At 41.8% G+C, this 19179-nt stretch overlaps 1 protein-coding gene across 1 annotated transcript in view; it reads left to right on the top strand.

Annotated features, from left to right (window-relative positions):
• si:dkey-256h2.1 (uncharacterized protein LOC337520 homolog) overlaps nt 1-19179 on the top strand; it is a 115399-nt gene that overhangs the window by 63674 nt on the left and 32546 nt on the right. Inside the window, exons 7-8 of the mRNA XM_052016769.1 lie at nt 586-754; nt 7336-7487. Of these exons, the coding sequence (XP_051872729.1) occupies nt 586-754; nt 7336-7487 (321 nt within the window). The remainder of the gene's footprint in view (nt 1-585; nt 755-7335; nt 7488-19179) is intronic.

Here is a 19179-nt window from a genome sequence, read left to right as displayed (position 1 = left end):
ACCTGGAAACAGACCGATCATGCTCTAGTTTCATGATCATCATGCATGTAGTGCTGAAAAATACAGGGCAGCTTTGCCAAATTCCAGGTAAATATTCCAGATGGGGCTTAATCAGGATGTTGTATGAGGAAATTATGATGCTCTTTGTTTTATTCTGGATTATCTTAACTTCATTTTCTAATACTGTGTTTGTTTCTGCTATAGATTCTTAGTATGAAGAATAGTAATATATACAGTGCATACTCATATCACCATCCACATTTCCTGTCAGAATTTTTGATGGTGGCGATAAAAGAACGAGAGACTCAATATCCTGCCAGAAATTCCACCCCTACCCAGGAAGTTTTTTTAGTAATGCACAGGTCCATCAAAGGAAAGACTATAATCTGAATACTTAACAAAATCAGAAAAGAGAAGGAAGAGGAGGAGGCTTATAGCCACTTTTGGAAGGTTGCAATGCCATGATAGAATTAAGAATAATTGATAGTAGGAGGCCAGAATAGTTATCTTGCACGAAATTTGATGAGGTGGGTACTGCAGATATATAAATGATAAATAAAGTTGAAACGTTTCTGTCTCCCACAGACCAATCTTCATTTAACCATCTAGAACTTGATGTTTCATTGTCATGTCCTGGAACAACAGATGAAACCTGTGCTCATTGGGATCACAGAATTGAACTTTATGTGTGTTGTAAAGAGAACAGCTCATATTGCAACCTTGAACTTGGGAGATGGATTACACCATTCCGCAGGTAAACCAGTACTTAATATAAGAATATAAATCAACAGAACTGTAGCATTTGGCACAGATGGAGCCTTTTATCATGCTATGCCTAAATTGATGCTTCCTCTTCAATTAGAGGACAATAGATAGAAATTAGATCAGTGAGTGGAAATTGGGCATGTGGCCAGCATGCGGGGAACAGGAGGAAGCAATGTAGAGATTGATGCTTCCTTTATGGGTTTAGACCTAGACCTGGACCTTGGTTGCCTAGGAGCAAGATCATCGTTGGGGACCAGGAGGTCAGGGAGTGACACTGGAGGGTTATGTTACGAGGCTTGTGGGGTTAGGAGTATGGTTAGGGAGTGAGATCAGGAGATTGGGGAATGCTGTAGGCATTGGTGCAATGTGAGGGCATGGGATTCCAAAGGAACAAAGAAAACTAGGGAATTAATTTACCGGGTCACTTCCAACACCACATTTTGAAGACAGAGATGTCCCTGGAGTGTCCAAGGTCAAGTGCTCCTGGAATAACCTGGTCCAATTTCCCATGCAATGCTCAAGAGGGAACCTTATCCAGGAATGATGTAATCATGTGGGTGGCTGTTGAAGAAATCATTTCAGGTGTGTCACTAAGTCATGCCTGGAAGTGGCCAGTTAAACTTCCTGAATGATGCAAAACAACTCATTATTTGTTTTGTTTTGCTCCAGAGTGTGGGGAAAATAGATTTGCAGTCATATAATGATGGAAAAAAGCACTATATAAATCAATTTCCATCCATTTTTTTCTTCACTTTAAATCATTTATGATTAGAATTCTAGTGAATCATCTCCATACACTTCCCATATTTCTAATATTCTTACTATAATGAATGGTCAAACCTCTTGTAGCCGAACCAATATTTGCACCAATACCTGAATGAGATCTCAGGATTTGATTTCTTTGAGCAAAAATTTCATCTAGTCTAAGTTTATTACTTTGCAAGCCAAAATAAATGCTGATTTGCAAATTAAATGCAATTTGTTTCCAAGGAAACAAAAATTTTTGAATCTGACATTTTGAATCTGACTTCTTTTAAGATGACTGAAACAGAATGAATCTATTATTTTTCATGAGAACATTGCAAGACTCTTTGGGATTACAAATAAACTAACCACCAGCAGGTAATAATGGACAGGGATAAAATGAAATGATGTTGCCATTAAATGGACCGTTGAGCTCCTTTGTCTGTGTAATGTGTTACTAATGTTGTAAAGTTGTATAGTCTGGCCTACAGGGACATGCGGGGCAGGCCATAATACGCAAATGAAAGACGGTAAAAGGGGAGGAGGGGCAGAATAGTGGCCAGTCCTGGGGTTGACCACTTAGAATGAAATGAGGGGAAATTTCTTTCCACAGTTGGAACTTTGGAATTTGCACCTTCAGTAGGCTGAGGATGTTCAACTAAAGATAAAAGAAGACAGGTTGATAAGATAAGATATCTTTATTAGTCACATGTACATCGAAACACACAGTGAAGTGCATCTTTTACATGAGTGTTCTGGGGGCAGCCCGCAAGTGTCGCCACGCTTCCGGCACCAACATAGCATGTCTTTGGAATGTGGGAGGAAACCGGAGAACCTGGAGGAAACCCGCGCCGACACGGGGAGAACATACAAGCTCCTTACAGACAGCGGTTGGAATTGAACCCAGGTCACCGGCGCTGCAATAGTGTTATGCTAACTGCTACACTACCGTGCCTGCCCATTAATATATTAATATATTAAACATGTGAATAATAGATTAAGGATTTTAATGAAATCAAGAAATACATTTGGATAGAGCAGGAAAGTGGAATAAAAGCAAGTCATGCAGCATCTGTGCAGAGAGCAACCTTTCAGTGACCTTTTATCAGAAATGGAAAAGTGAGAAAGCATGTGTTTTAAGTTGCAGAGATGGGGAGGGAACTAGCGGGATGTCTGTGATAGGGTGGTGACCAAGATTGTCCAGTGACACAAATATTGTTGGTGCTGTCAGAGAGGGTGCTGAATGCTTGTTAATCATAGATGATTTATCTGGAAGAGTGTAAATGGAGAGAAATGAATAGAAAGAAAAGAAACAATGCTGGAATTGTGAGATGCAGAACACTGAAGTAAAAAAATGCTGGAAATACTCTGCAGATCAGGTAGCATCAAGAAAGTGGATTTGGGTTGGATGAATTCATTGGGTTAGATGAGTCATGAATTCATTGAGTTAGATGAACCATGAATTCATTGAATGATAGAGAAGGCTCAAATGGCTGTATGAACTACAACTGTTCAGATTTCTTTCAGAGGGTGTAACTGGAAATCCAATTATGTCTCGAGTTCTAAACTTGTGTCATCTGAATACGTATGCAGTGTCACAGGAGGTGATTAGGAATATATTGAAAACCTTGTATCTGAGCATACTTCATGACAACTTATTCCATTACATGGAATGTAGATTTCCAAAGAAAGGGAAAATGTGAATTTGTATAGCATCCTTTTTATACTTGGGCAGTCTTAAAACCATCATAATAAATTGCTTCAAAGACAGAAATGCTGGAAGGACTCAGCCAGTCAAACACCATCTGTGGAAACCAGTCAATGTTTCAAGTCAGTGACCCTTAGAGCTGGGGGAGAGAGGAGGGTTACAGATTTCAAAGTAGAGCTGGGGAGAGGAATGAAGTAGATTAAAGCAAATTGGATGATAAGGAGCATGAGGACCGACATTTTAAAGAAAGGGGATGAGAAAGGGGATGAGAAAGGGACATAAACATGATAATGGGAAATGATGAGAGAGCAACTTACTGGAAATTGGAGAATTCAGAGTTCATTTCAGAAGCTTCAGTGCCTAGACAGAAGATAAGGTATTGTTCTTCTAGTTTACATGGGCCTCGCTGTTGCAGTGGACGAGGCCGCAGACAGGAAAGGAAAGGAGTAGGATTAAAAATTAAAGAGGCCTTCTACAGGAAGCTCAGGGTCACTCCTGTGGACTGAGCACAGGTGCTCTCAAAGTGATCATCCAACCTGTGCTTGGTTTCTCTACTGCAGTGGAGGATACACTGAACACCAAATGCATACACTAGATTGGACAATGTGCAAGTGAATGGCTGCTTCACCTAGAATGATTACTTGGGGCCCTGGATGGTGGGAAGGGAAGTGGTGAATGGACGGGTGTTGCACCTCGGGTTGCATGAAAAGGTGCCCTGGGATGGCAAGTGGCAGGTGGGGATGGAAGAGCGGACCAGAGAGTCCTGAAGTCAGTGGTCCCTGTGAAGTGCAGGAAAGGAATACAAAGCAAAGGTGTGACTAATGGTGGAATCCTAAGGGGCTTGACAGGGTATATGTTGGGATGTTTTTACTGGTGGGGGAGTCTCAAACAAGGGGACATGGCTATAAAGTAAGGAGCTGCTCATTTAAAACTGAGTTGCTAAAGAATTTCTTCTTGCAGAGTGTGGTGAATCTCTGGATTTCTCTGGCCCAGCGGGTGGCGGAAGCTGGATCATTGAAGTATTAAAGTGGAAGCCTATAAATATTTGATAGGCTGAGGAAATAGAAGGGTACGAAGAAATGGCACAGAGAGGAGTTGAGGCCAGCATAGATCAGCCATGATTAAATGGTGGGCAGGCTGGAAAGGCCCAATGGCTGACTCCTGCTCCTCTCTTCCTGTGTTCTTGTGAATTGTAATGAAGCTGGTGGAAATTACAAAGGGTAATGCCTTGAATGCGAAGGGTGGAGGGTGAGTACTAGGGGAACGCCATCTTTTACTTTCCATTAGAAATTACTTCTCATATTTGGTCTTTGATGTTTTGTAACCAACTGTAGCAGCCAGTTTGTGCACAGAAATGGTAATAGGTAAATGGCGAGTTAATTTTAGAGATGTTGATTAAGGAATAAATGCTACCCAGAACACAAAGACTCCAAGCTGCATAGTGCCCTGTGATCCTCTATTCCCATTAGATGTATTATCTAGAAGATTGGACCTCTGGAAGGCTAAATTCTATATATAAATAAAGGCATAATACATGGATTTAAATAGGGATGTAGTTGCCTTTGCACGAAATGGACCTCTAATGCTGCTTCAGTTAAGGGTCACAGTCATTGATTTCCTATGTGCAGTGGCACAAGAAATGAACTAGTATTAAAGCCTCCCAAAGCAAACACACTGGTTGAGAAATTTTTCTATGCTTAAAACTATGTGTTAGAGTGACACTGCATGAGTGACTCATTCCAGCTTTGGGAGAGGATGAAGTGAAAGGGGGGTGAGGGAGAAGTTCTAACACACACCATGTGCTTGATAGAATTACAAATCCCTGGCCTTTTGCACAATTATGCACAGAGACCATGTGCTGCTCATGCAAACCTTTTGGATGGTCCTTGCATCCCAGAGGCAACCCTTTACCTTTTCCTGGTCACTCAAATGCAGCTGATGCAACTGACTGCCACAGGATGAAAGTGTCCAAACTGCTGCCCAAACAGTGGGCAATGACTTTCAGAATTTGTTGAATGCTGGAAGAGCAGAATCCCTTCGGTTCTGTACAGGAGGAAGTGTGCAGGAGGAACACCTGGGGCCCACAAACCAGCATATAACAGACACTGACATTCAGCACTGCGGATAAGCATGCAGTCCTCACAAAGCTACAGCCTATGGAAAGTGAAGAGGAAAATAACCAGTTTTGTTGTATAGAGGCCAGTGATCTCCTTTATGCAACTGTGATCAGCAAGCTATTTGATATTGCTCTCATTTCCATCTCCAGCCTTTAAAAGTTCATGATGCATGATGGTTTATGACTACATTCATGCTGACAGTCATAGGCAAAGCAAGCCTGATCAGAAGTTGTTGCTCCATCTGCAGCAGGTGACAGCTTCCTTATGAAAGTGTATTTCTGAAGTTCAGGTAGGAGAATTGATCCTCAAACTTCAAGCATACATGACCTCCTCTTACTTGCCTTCCTCACTCAGTTATAGCAGCTCATCCTCCACCTTTTCTCAGTCTCCCAGTCAGGAGGTATCTCTGCATCTCTGCCTTCACCTAGTTGGCACCTGCCACAATTGTGCACATGCAGCACAGATGCTACTTTAGAACTGAATTGGCTTCAATAGCGTAAAAAAAATGGATTTTGTGGGGCCAAATTTTCCGTTAGGTAATCTAGAAGCAACTGCCTGGCCCTTTCCATACTTTCTAGCAGAAGGAGATGTCCACAATCTTAAAGGCTACTGTCACTAAACAAACATCCATCAGGTGGAAATCCAAACAAATGAAGTCTGCAGCCTACCCATATCAATAGGAATCAATTTACATACTCAGGCAAGTATGTAAATTGATCCCCATTGATATGGGTTGGCAGCAGACCCCGCTTACAAAATTTGTTTTGTTTTTACAGATGTCCATAAGTCAATTTTTTCCATAAGTCAATTTTTTCCGTAAGTCAGGAAATAAAAATCACTTGATAAGGTAACCATTGCCTCCACAGGATTGTAATGAATGGCATCAAAAGCATGTTAGACTGATAAGAAAGAACAATTATTAAAAGTGGAGAGAGAGAGAGAGGAAACTATAAATTTATTAAGTTGTTTGAAAAAGTAACAAAATATATTGATGATGGTAGTGTAATTGATGTAGTCTACATGGACTTCAGTAAGGCTTTTGACAGGCTCCCATATGCAAGGCTGATCAAAAATGTTAGAGCCTATGGAATCCAAGGCAAGTTGGCTAATTGGATCCAAAGTTGGCTTAGTAATAAGAGATGGAGGGTGACGGTGGAAGCTGCTTTTGTGGTTGGAAGCTTGTAACGAGCTGTGTACCATAGGGACGTGCTGAGATCCTTGTTCTTTGCCATATGCATTAATAATTTGGATATGAGTATAGGAGTTATGATTGGTATGTTTGCAGATGACATAAAGATTGGTGGTATTGATGACAGTGAGGAAGATAGTCTTGGATGACAGATATCAGCAAGTAAGATGGGCAGACCAATGGCAGATGAAATTTAATCCTGATAATTGCAAGATGATGCATTTCAGGAGGTTTTGTAAGGGTAGAGAATTCACCATGAATTGTAGGGCACTAGGGAATTTTGAGAAACAGAGGGACCTTGGTGTATGTCTGTAGATTGCTTAAGGTGCCAACATGGGTTGCTCAGGTGGTGAAGGAGGTGTTTGGGATGCTGGCCTTCCTCTCCATGCAAATGGTCAACAGCAATTGCTGGGTAGCAGACAAGTTGAATTCCTGGCTGTGTTTCTTCCTCTCTTTACTTGCACTTGGACTCAGAACAAATGGCTCAGGTGTGAACTCAAGATCTTCATAGTTCAGCCCCATGAGCAGAATCATTGGGGGTGTTGAATAGAAAGCTACATCTGAAATATTTAATTTTTAGGTGAAATCTGAAAACGTGCTGAAAATGCACGTTGGGAATTTCTTCAGAAATTTCTCAGATTTACCCTCATTCCTCCACCATAACTTCAGCAAATGCCGCTCAAAGATTTACATTGACGTTCAAATATATATACAATCCTTATTGAAGTAAGTAGCCTTTTAGTTTTTTTCTCCTATCTTTTATTTCCCTTTGCTAAAAAAGTTATGCATATCTTTCCAACTTATAATTACAGACGCATTGGCCATTGGTTAACAGATGTCTCACCTCTTCTACCCCTACTTAATGCTGCAAAATGCACATTCACAATGAAGACTGTGCCATGGGCTATGCCCTGGAAGCCATCATTAAACCTTCGTTTCGGTAAAGTAAGCCAGGTATCGGCAGGTAGGAAACAGCTGTATTTTATTTATGTTTAATGTATGTGTTAGTAGAGATAAAGCAAACCATACCAAGAACTTTGATTCTTTTTTATTTTACTTGGTAAAGGAAGTAGTGTACAGTATGTAGGAAGGAACAAAGTATTTAACTGGAGACACCTGATGCAATGATAGCTAAGATAATGCATTGATTATGCTTAGATTCCAGGTCCAAATGTGAGAAAAAGAGATAAAAGGATATTTGAAAATTGAAAGAGTACATTAATAGAAATTTCAATTAAGCAAATTTAAATTGACATTGCCCATGTAGCTCAAAATCCATTGCTAATCGTAACAAATGATTGCTTTGTGACACAATATAACCCAGTTTTACTTGTAAACCTTTACTTGTACAGGGTTACAGTTCTACTGGTTCATGGCAACTATTAAGATTCTGTATCTTGAAATCTCATCCAAATCCTACTATTTTTCTTTCATTAATTTGAACACATGGAATGTAAGTTTTGGTTGCCGGTCTTCGAGTGTTTTCAAATACATCACAGAAACCACGAGAGGAAATTATTTTGTTACTGGTAAATGGCCTTGACTGCACAAATAAGTCTAGAAATTGGATCAATTATCATCCATACCTTTGGTGCTTATGTAAAAAAAAAAATCACCCAGGACAGATAACATAAGCGATCATTTCATGCCTGTTTCAATTTCACCCACTGTGAAATTGAAACTGGTGTTTCCATAGACTATTCACACTAACATGTCTGACATTTTCTGGATGTCATAGATGCATATAGTAGTATCATCATCCACATGTTTCGATTTCCTCCCATATCCCAAAGATGTGCAGGTTGGTAGATTAATTGGCCATTGTAAATTGTCCCTGGTGTAGGTGGGTAGTAGAATCTGAGAGCGGTTGATGGGAATAGGTCATGTGGAAAATTATTAGTGGAATGAGTTTGCTCTGTGATCCTCAATGGACCAAATGTCCTTCTTCTATGTCATACTTGTGCTACACTCATTTCTGGTCTTCCTGAAGTAAATTGTAACTCAAAGGTTCAATCTACCACAATCATGGAATTATCCCAATACAAATATGGAACTAACCCAATACAAATGTTACACCAGTTTGTGTCTTCTCTTGCTATTTAATGGAACCCTCTGTTGATATTGGGAGACCTTACTGGGCAGATGTATTGTTGACTATGGGCTGTGCCTACACCAGCCAAAATATACAGAGTTTGTGAAATACTACAGGGGGTGCTTCCTCCAGCATTGAGCAGTTGAGGTACTCGGGCAATGATTGCCTCAGGAGTGACATCACTGGCAGCATTCCATTACTGGAGGCATTGATATAGCCATAACTGACCACTCAGGATTAGTCAGGGATCTGGGGACTGGAGGCATCAGTGAAGAGCCAAGTCCCAGCAAAGCCTCAGGCACCTCATTGAATCATGAACAAACACCAATTTTCCAAGACTAGGCACTCAGTAATGTGCAATGCTGCAGGGTAAACCTTCACTTTTATGCCTGGACTGCTCTCTCTGTGGAGGTCAAGGCCACCCTGACTTAACTTCCTCATCACAGGAGCTTCCCAAGTGGTGACAGTAATCTTAGCCTGGATCTCAATTTGCTGCTCACTAGAATATCAGAGAGGTCACCAGACACTGCATTCACAGAGAATGATTCCATCTACTTTCAGTTCAATGAGGAGCAGGTGACATCTAAGGCACTGGGGTTTGCTAGTATTGCTGGATTCCTACAAATGCCTGCAACATTTGACTGCAGTTGTGTGCCCATAAGGGCTTCCATCTATAATCCAGACATTTCCTTCGACAGGAATGGTTTCCACTCTATAAATATGCAGGTGGTTGTGGATAATAAGAAGAATTTCCTCATGGCCAATGTCATGTTTCCAGGAAGCAGTCCTTTGAGAGACTGAATTGCCAGACATTATTAGTGGCTAGCACTGCGTGTAGAGATGGATGCTGGAGGACAAGGGTTATCCTCTACTTCCCTGGTTCCTCACCAGTCCTGTCACAGCAGTTAAGCATTGATGCAACAATAGCCATACAAGAATGTAAACTGTTGTGGAAAAAGCCATTAGTCTTCTAAAATAGAGATTTGATTTCTTGCATCAATCTCGGGAACACCCTGCAGTATTACAACAAGAGTGTGGAGATGTTGTTATCAGTGTGCCTCATGTTGCATAAGCCAGCAAACCAAACAGCAGATGATGCCAGAGAAAATGCAACAAGGAAACCCAGTGCGTGAGGGCAGTGGAGGGAGAGGCTGAAGAAAAACAGGAGCAAAAATAGGCAGCTACCAGGTGAATTTCTCTGCTCGACATCTTTCAGCTAAGCAGAGGAGGCAGGCATTGTCCACATGGGAAATAAGTACCAAGCATCACCACAGAACATTGGTAAAGCAAAAAAAAATGTTTTATTAGATCACTAATTGTATTGAATTCAGGAAGTTTTATGGCAACGACACATAATCTGAGACCACTTTGCTCTTACTTGATGTTTTTGCTTCCCTATTTTTTAAATTTCTCCCCATTCAGTTCCATTCTACTTGTTAGATACATTTACCCTCTTTCTTGTGGGTCCTGTATGAAAACTATATTATTTTGCATATTGTGTCCAATCAGTCAAATTGCCTGTAAGGTTATCTGCACATCTTTTCGCATGATCCAATACAGCTTTTCTGCTGCTAGATTCCCTAAAATCTACCCTTGGGCTGACCAGCAGAACTGTCCAGTCGAAACTAAGAAATTCTGTGGAATGTACTTTAATAAAACAGTGGAAAAACTCCTCTGACATTAACTATGTTGCTTTCCTCTACACTCCATCCAGTGTTGCATATTTCTCTAGAGTGCACTGCAGAATTTCTGGATGATGCGCAGGTGTTTTCTATCTACAACCTCAGATAAACAGGTCTGACTTTCATGCATAATGCATCATCCTGTGTTCCACCATTTATCAGAGAGATTGCTCTGCAGCTGATTGTAAAGGTCATTGTAATGCTAAATTCAGTTACAAGGCTACTTTATGACAACCTCAGAGAGATATTTACCATGTCAACCATCAGTTATCCATTGCTGGATAGGGCAGTTAACTCGTGTTGTATTTGTGGAAACAGCTCACTTCATATCCTTTCCTAACAATGGATCCCTCTGTCTGTGCTTTGATGTGTCACTGTTCATTTTTAGCTTTGCTTAATTGTCAAAAGACTGCAGTAGTAAAACTACTTTTGTCTTCTTCCTTGTTTTTAACCTTGCAAAATGATACATTTAAAATGAGACTGCAAAATAATTGAGCTCAATATTTTACATTTGGATAAAATTATTTTAATGTTATTTCTTGCATGCATTTAAAGCAAATCCACAAAGATCTCAAGCTTCTGAAATAGATTACATTTTTCACACTACATAGATCCCTTTGATTCCATGGAATTCATGAAACAAAAATATGCAAGCTGATTTGGAAATGCTTGATGATTGAATTGATCTTCCACGTCCTGCAATTTGCCACATCTAATCCCCTTCAGTGGCAAGTACTTATGCATGGCATATTAACTATCACTGGCATGTTAACTATCGCCAGCATGATAACAATTGCTGGCAGACAACAGATTTTAATGCTGAAAATTTCAGCTCTAATATAATGTGCTATTTCAAGATAATTGAATCAACCCTTGTCATTTACTGAAACACTTAAATCCAACTTTTCTTGCTCTTTGATATTTTTGTAAGATTTTAAAATCCATACAATGTATTCATAAAAAGCATTATTCAATGTTTGTTTTACCATTAGTATTATATGACTGCAAAATATAAGAATTTGTATTGAAATCTTACAGGCTTTTTTAGAATGGCCTCCATTTATGTAAAGATATTAATCACAGAATGGTTTCAGCACTTCATGCAATATCAGATGAGCTTGTCCCATTATCTTGTGCTCTCCCAATAGCCTTGCAAATTCTTTCCTTTCAGACGCTGAAACCACTACCTTCTAAACAGCCCCATTAAATCCATCTCCACTATTGTTCCAGGCAATGCATTCCACTCTCTACCCACTTGCTACGTTTATGTATAAAAAAAAATTGTCCTTGCGTCTCTTATGATTCTTTTGCCAATCATCTTCATTCTATGTTCCCTATTTATTGACCCTTTCACCAATGGGAACAGTCTCTTTTACCTTGTCTATGCCCTTTGTGATTTTAAATACCTCCATCATATCTCCTCACAATCCTTTCTTTTCCTAGGTGAACTTCCCAGCATCTCCAATCTGTCCACATAAGTAAAGACCCTTTGCCCTGGAATCATTCTAATAAATGTCTTCTGCACTTTCTCCAAAGCCTTCACATCTTTTCCACAGACTGCTGCCCAGAATTGGACACAACAATTGTGGCTGAACCACTGTTTTATTGTGATTCATCGTAGAACATAGAAAAACTACAGCACAATTCAGGCCCTTCAGCCCACAAAGCTGTGCCGAACATGTCCCTACCCTAGAAATTACTAGGCTTACCCATAGCCCTCTATTTTACTCAGCTCCATGTACCTATCTAACAGTCTCTTGAAAGACCCTATCGTATCCGCCTTCACCACCGTTTCCAGCAGCCCATTCCACGCACTCACCACTCTGAGTGAAACACTTACCCCTGACATCTCCTCTATACCTACTCCCCAGCATATTAAGCCTATGTCCTCTTGTGGCCACCATTTCAGCCCTGGGGAAAAGCCTCTGACTATCTACCCGATCAATACGTCTCATCATCTTATACACCTCTATCAGGTCCCCCCTCTTCCTCCGTCTCTCCAAGGAGAAAAGGCCGAGTTTGCTCGGCCTGCTTTCATAAGGCATGCTCCACATTCCAGGCAGCACCCTTGTAAATCTCCTCCGCACCCTCTCTATGACTTCCACATCTTTCCTGTAGTGAGGCAACCAGAACTGAGCACAATACTCCAAGTGGGGTCTGACCAGGGACCTATATAGCTGCAACAATACCTCTCGGCTCCTAAATTCAATTCCCCGACTGATAAAGGACAATATACCATATGGCTTCTTAACCACAGAGTCAACCTGCGCAGCCGCTTTGAGCATCTTATGGACTCAGACCCTAAGATCCCTCTGATCCTCCACACTGCCAAGAGTCCTACCATTAGTACTATATTCCACCAACATATTTGACCTACCAAAATGAACTACTTCACACTTATCTGGGTTGAACTGCATCTGCCACTTCTCAGCCCAACTGTGCATCCTATCTATGTCCCTCTGTGACCTCTGACAGCCCTCCAAGCTATCCACAACATCCCCAACCTTTGTGTCATCCGCAGACTTACTAACCCACCCCTCCACTTCCTCATCCAGCTCGTTTATAAAAATCACAAACAGCAAGGGTCCCAGTACAGATCCCTGAAGTACACCACTGGTCACTGACCTCCACGCAGAATACAACCCTTCAACAACCACTCTTTGCCTTCTGTGGGCCAGCCAGTTCTGGATCCACACTGCAGTGTCCCCTTGGATCCCATGTCTCCTCACCTTCTCCATAAGCCTTGCATGGGGTACCTTATCAAATGCCTTGCTGAAAGCCATATACACTACATCTACTGCTCTCCCTTCATAGGTGTGCTTAGTCACATCCTCAAAAAAATTCAATCAGGCTCGTAAGGCAGGACCTGCCCTTGACAAAGCCATGCTGACTATTCCTAATCATATTATACCTCTCCAAATGTTCATAAATCCTGCCTCTCGGGATCTTCTCCATCAGCTTACCAACCACTGAGGTAAGACTCACCGGTCTATAATTTCCTGGGCTATCCCTACTCCCCTTCTTGAATAAGGGAACGACATCCGCAACCCTCCAATCTTCCGGAACCGCTCCCATCTCCATCGACGATGCAAAGATCATCGTCAGAGGCTCCGCAATCTCCTCCCTCTCCTCCCACAGCAACCTGGGTTACATCTCATCCAGTCCCGGTGACTTATATAACTTGATGCTTTCCAAAAGTTTCAGCACCACCTCTTTTCTAATATCCACATGCTCAAGCTCTTCAGGCTGCTGCAAGTCCCCACTACAATCCCCCAGATCTTTTTCCATAGTGAATACTGGCGTAAAGTATTCATTAAGTACCTCCGCTATTTCTTCCGGATCCATACACACTTTCCCACTGCTGCACTTGATAGGCCCTATCCTTTCACATCTCATCTTCTTACTCTTCACATACTTGTAGAACGCCTTGGGGTGTTCCTTGATCCTGCCCGCCAAGGCCTTCTCATGTCCCCTTCTGGCTCTCCTAATCTCTTTAAGTTCCTTCCTTTTAGCCCTGTACTCTTCCAGATCTCTAACATTACCTAGCTCTCTGTACCTTTTGTATGCTTTTCTTTTCCTTTTGACTAGATTTATTATAGCCTTCATACACCACGGTTCCTGTATCCTCTCGTGACTCCCCTGTCTCATCGGAACATGTCTATGCAGAACTCCACACAAATACCCCCTGAATATTTGCCACATATCTTCCGTACTTTTCCTAGAGAACATCTGTTCCCAATTTAGTCTTCCAATTTCCTGCCTGAAAGCCTCATAATTCCCTTTACTCCAAGTAAATGCCTTTCTAGTCTGTCTGTTCCTATCTCTCTCCAGTGCTAACGTAAAGGAGATAGAATTATGATCACTATCACCAAAATGTTCACCCACTGAGAGATCTGACATCTGACCAGGTTCATTTCCCAATATCAAATCAAGCACAGCCTCTCCTCTTGTAGGTCTACCTACATACTGTGTCAAGAACTCTTCCTGAACACACCTAACAAACTCCACCCTATCTAAACCCCTCACTGTCTGGAGATGCCAGTCAATGTTTGGGAAATTAAAATCCCCCATCACAACAACTGTTATTCTCACACCTTTCTAGGATCTGCTTCCCTATTTGCTCATCAATAACCCTGTCACTATTGGGTGGCCTATAAAAAAAACACCCAGTAAAGTTATCAACCCCTTCCTGTTCCTAACCTCCACCCACAGAGACTCCGTAGACAATCCCTCCACAACGTCCACCTTTTCCGCAGCCATGACACTATCTCTGATCAACAGTGCCACTCCCCCACCTCTTTTGCCTCCCTCCCTGTCCTTCCTGAAACATCTAAAACCTGGCACTTGGATCAACCATTCCAGACCCGGAGCCATCCAAGTCTCCGTAATGGCCACCACATCATAGCTCCAAGTATCGATCTAAGCTCTAAGCTCTAAGCTCATCCGCCTTGTTCACAATACTCCTTGCGTTAAAATAGACACATCTCAAGCCTGTCTGAACACTTCCCTTCTCTATCACCTGCCTATGGTACTTACTTCTAGCTTCCTCTATTTGAGAGCCAAACACCTCTTCCCCAGTCTCTCCAGTACAGATCCCACCCCCCAACAATTCTAGTTTAAACTCTCCCCAGTAGCCTTAGCAAACCTCCCTGCCAGTATGTTGGTCCCCTTGGGATTCAAGTGCAACCCGTCCTCTTTGAACAGGTCATACCTGCCCCAAAAGAGGCCCCAGTGATCCAGAAAACTGAATCCCTGCTCCTTACTCCAATCCCTGAACCACGCATTTAACCTCCTCCTCATTCTGTTCCTATACCCACTGTCACTTAGCACAGGCAGTAATCTGGAAATTACTACCTTTGAGGTCCTGCTTCTCAACTTCCTTCCTAATTCTCTATAGTCTCTTTTCAGAACCTCATTCCTTTCTCTACCTATGTCATTGGTACCAATATGTACCATGACCTCTGGCTGTTCTCCCTCCCCCTTCTGGATATCTTGGACGTGATCTGAAACATCCTGGACCCTGACAACCTGGGAGGCAAACTACCTTCCGAGTTTCTTCTCTGCGTCCACAGAAGCGCTTGTCTGCCCACCTAACTATAGAGTCCCCTATCACTAGTGCCCTCCTCACTCCTTCCCTACCCATCTGAGCCACAGGGCCGGGCTCTGTGCCAGAGACACTGCCACTGTTGCTTCCCCCAGGTAGGCTGTCTGCCCCAACAGTACTCAAACAGGAGTAGTTATTGTCAAGGGGTACAGCCACAGGGGTACTCTCTAGTACCTGACTCTTCCCCTTCCCCCTCCTGACTGTGACCCAATTGCCTGATTCTGATGGTCCCGGTATGACCACCTGCCTATAACTCCTCTCTATCACCTCCTCATTCTCCCTGACCAGACGAAGGTCATCGAGCTGCAACTCCAGTTCCCTAACACGGTCCCTCAGGAGCTGCAGCTCGACACACCTGGTGCAGATGTAGCCCTCCCAGAGGCAGGGAAACTCCAGGAACTCCCACATCTGACACTGAGTACAGGAAACCGCACTCATACTCCTTCCTTAACTCATGATTTCCCTGCTCTTGTACTCTGTGTCCTTATTGTCAGACCCAGAATTCCATATGCATTTTTAACTGCTAAGTACCCTGCCACTTTCATTGAAATATGCACATATACTCACAGACCTCTCTATTCTCATGCCTTCTAGTTTATATTGCCTCTTCTCATTCTTTCCACCAATATTAACACCCCACAGTTATCAGCATTAAATTTCATCTGCCTCTTACCTGCACATTTCAACTATATCACCTTACGGTCTATTACTATCCTCCCCACAGTTCACAATGGCTGTGTTTTGTGCCATCTGCAAATTCGGAAACTTATGCCTAGGGGGCAGGCACAGTAGTGTAGCGGTTAGCGTAACACTATTGCAGCGCCAGCAACCCGGGTTCAATTCTGGCTGCTGTCTGTAAGGAGTTTGGACATTCTCCCTGTGTCTGCGTGGGTTTCCTCTGGGTGCTCTCGTTTCCTTCCACATTTCAAAGATATGCGGGCTAGGAAGTTGTGGGCATGCTATGTTGGTGCCAGAAGTGTGGCAGCACTTGCGGGCTGCCCCCAGAACACTCTACTCAAAAGATGCATTTCACTGTGTGTTTCCATGTACATGTGACTAATAAAGATATCATGTCTTGTCTAAATCCAAGCCATTAATTTATGTTAAGAAAAACAATGGCCCCAGTACCAATCTCTGGTAACTCCACTGTACACTTCCTTTCAGTCCAAAAATCAACCTTTCATTGCTACTCTGGTTTTGTTATTTAGCCAATATACATTATATCCCCTTTTTATTCCATGACCTTTAACCTTAATCTCTGATGCGGCAGCTATTTGGAGGTCCATATCTATCACATTAACTATATTTCCCTCATCAAGCCTCACTGTTACTTCATCAAAGAATTCTGTCACTTTAGTTGGACATCGTATATCTTTAACAAATTCATGTTGGCATTTTCAAATCAATCACACACATCTAAGTATAAGCTAATTCTGTGCCTGTCTATTTCTAGAACTCTTCCCCCCCCCCCAACCAAGCATCTGTAGTTACTCAGTTTATCCTTCCACTGCTTTTTTTGAACAAGGGTGTAACTTCTAAAATTTTCTATATCTGTTTAGAAGATTATGGCCAGGGCGTCTTCAATTTCCACCCTTACTTTCCTCAGCAACCTTGTATGTATCCAGGTGATTTAATCACTTTGAGCATGGCTAGCCTTTCTAGTACTCCCTCTTTAGCAATTTTTAGCCATCCAGAATTTCAGCTACAACTTTGTTTATTGAGTCTCAAACAGCATCTTCTTCCTTGGTGAGGGCTGATGTAAAATGCTCATTTAGTACCTCAGCCAATTGCCTTCTGCCTCCATGAGTAAATTTCCTTTTTGTTCTTGTAGGCAGACTGCAAGAGGCCAAAATGTTAAGGACATTCAAAAAGAGCTAAATGCCGTAATAGGAGAGTTAGGTGACTGTGGGGGTAAGATGAAAGGGTTCCCTAATCCTTAACTTTTCTTATGATTACTATAAGGTAATTTTCAGATATTTGTAAAACTTTGATATTTCAGAGCTTTTTGTTCATTTGTTGGCATCATGCCTCATGTTTTTTATTTATGAAATGGTGTTTGAAGAAAGTCATAGAGAAATGTAATATGTGCTTAATTGGAATGAACTGACATGATTGCCAGCTCTGGACCCAAGACAGTTTGTTGAATACCTTCACATTTGGTGCAGAATACCTTCACATTTGGTACAGTATGACAGCAATTTATGCAGGACTGGCTTAATCTGTCCTATTTAAATGATAGTGAGATGTCTAAGGTAGCATGGCACAATGTACATGATGGTAGGAAGAACCAGCAGAGTAGGAAGGAAAAGAAGTTGTGAGGGCAGTTATGGGTTTGAGGGTGTGACTGCATGCAGAAAGAAACAGGAGCAAACTTGCCTGTGCACGATAATGGAAGTGAACTTAGAGGAGAGCATTTTAATTTGTCCACACAACAAAAAACATCTGGGGATGAGCTTTAAATACCAAAAGAATACATCTCTTGTTCCATTCCTAGTTCTTGGAGACTAGAGGCCTAACTTAAGGGGCAAATAGACTATAAGCAGGGCAAAAGCTAGTGGCAGACAGCATTTGGCCACAGGAGGCTAAGGTGAGCTTAGTTTTTTTTCTAGACACAAGTTACTTGTAGGAACAGCAGGACTTCTTTTCCATGCCTTACAAGAATTGCTTAGTTATCCCCTTACCAGAGTACTGCCCTTTCACACACAAACCCCATTTCAGTTATCTTGTTGGTAAGTTTTCTCTGGATTCCTGGAAACAAACAAAGACCTTGGCAGATTCCACTCCACCTCCACAGCTGTGAAAAGGAAATTGGAGGTTAAACAGATTGCCAGCTACTTCTGTCCAGAGTCAAAATCATGGCTAAATTCTTTGTTCTTGACTGCATTATCTGGTGAAATTGAAAGTGGTTGAATTGGATCCATCCACAACTATATCCCAATGTATTCATGTCTGAATAATCATCAGTGGAAGAAGGCAAAAGATTAATTAGTCCCACTCTAAAATATTTGGGATAGTGTGTGTGCTAGTTTTCTTAGCACATTCCATGCAAAATCAGCCAAAACAATGTAAAAGGGAATTGTTAAGATGGGATTTGCAGCCACTGATGCTGGTTTAAAAGTAATTTTGACCAAAAATGCCTCAACCCACAAAACTGGCCTTCACCTCAGAAATGAGTTGTTAAATTGGATTCAAATTGGCTTGGTGATAGGAGCAAGGTGTGACGGTACAGGGTAGATTTTGTGATTGGAAGCCTGTGATTAGTGGTGTACCATAGGGATTGGTGCTGTTTGCTATATTAATAACTTAGATGTGAATGTACGTGGTATGATTACTAAGCCTGCAGAAGACACAGAAATTACTGATGTTGTTGATTATGAGGAGGGCAGTCAGGCTACAGAATAAGAATAATAATTATCAGGTAGTAAAGTGAGCAGGGCAAAGGCAGGTTTAACCATGATAAGTGTGAGGTGATGCATTTTGGGAGGTTTAATAAAGGTAGGGCATATACCATGAATGGAAGGACCCTAGGGAGTACTGAAGAACAAAGAGACTTTGGTTTACAAGGGAAAAGATCTCTGAAGGTCGCAGCATAGATTAATGGCGTGGTGAAGAAGGCACATACTGTTCGTTGCTTGCTAGGGCATAGGATATAAGAGTGTGAGGTCTTAATACAACTTTATAGAACACTGGTAGGCCACAGCTGGAAGATTGAGTGCCATTCTGGTTGTTACACTATAGGAGAGAGTGCAGAGGAGATATTGCCTAGAATGGAATGTTT

This window comes from Pristis pectinata, chromosome 5 (assembly GCF_009764475.1).
Source record: "Pristis pectinata isolate sPriPec2 chromosome 5, sPriPec2.1.pri, whole genome shotgun sequence".
Lineage (NCBI taxonomy): Eukaryota > Metazoa > Chordata > Chondrichthyes > Rhinopristiformes > Pristidae > Pristis > Pristis pectinata.
The sequence above is the reverse complement of the archived record's forward strand: the minus strand, read 5'-3'. Positions and strand labels throughout refer to the sequence as shown.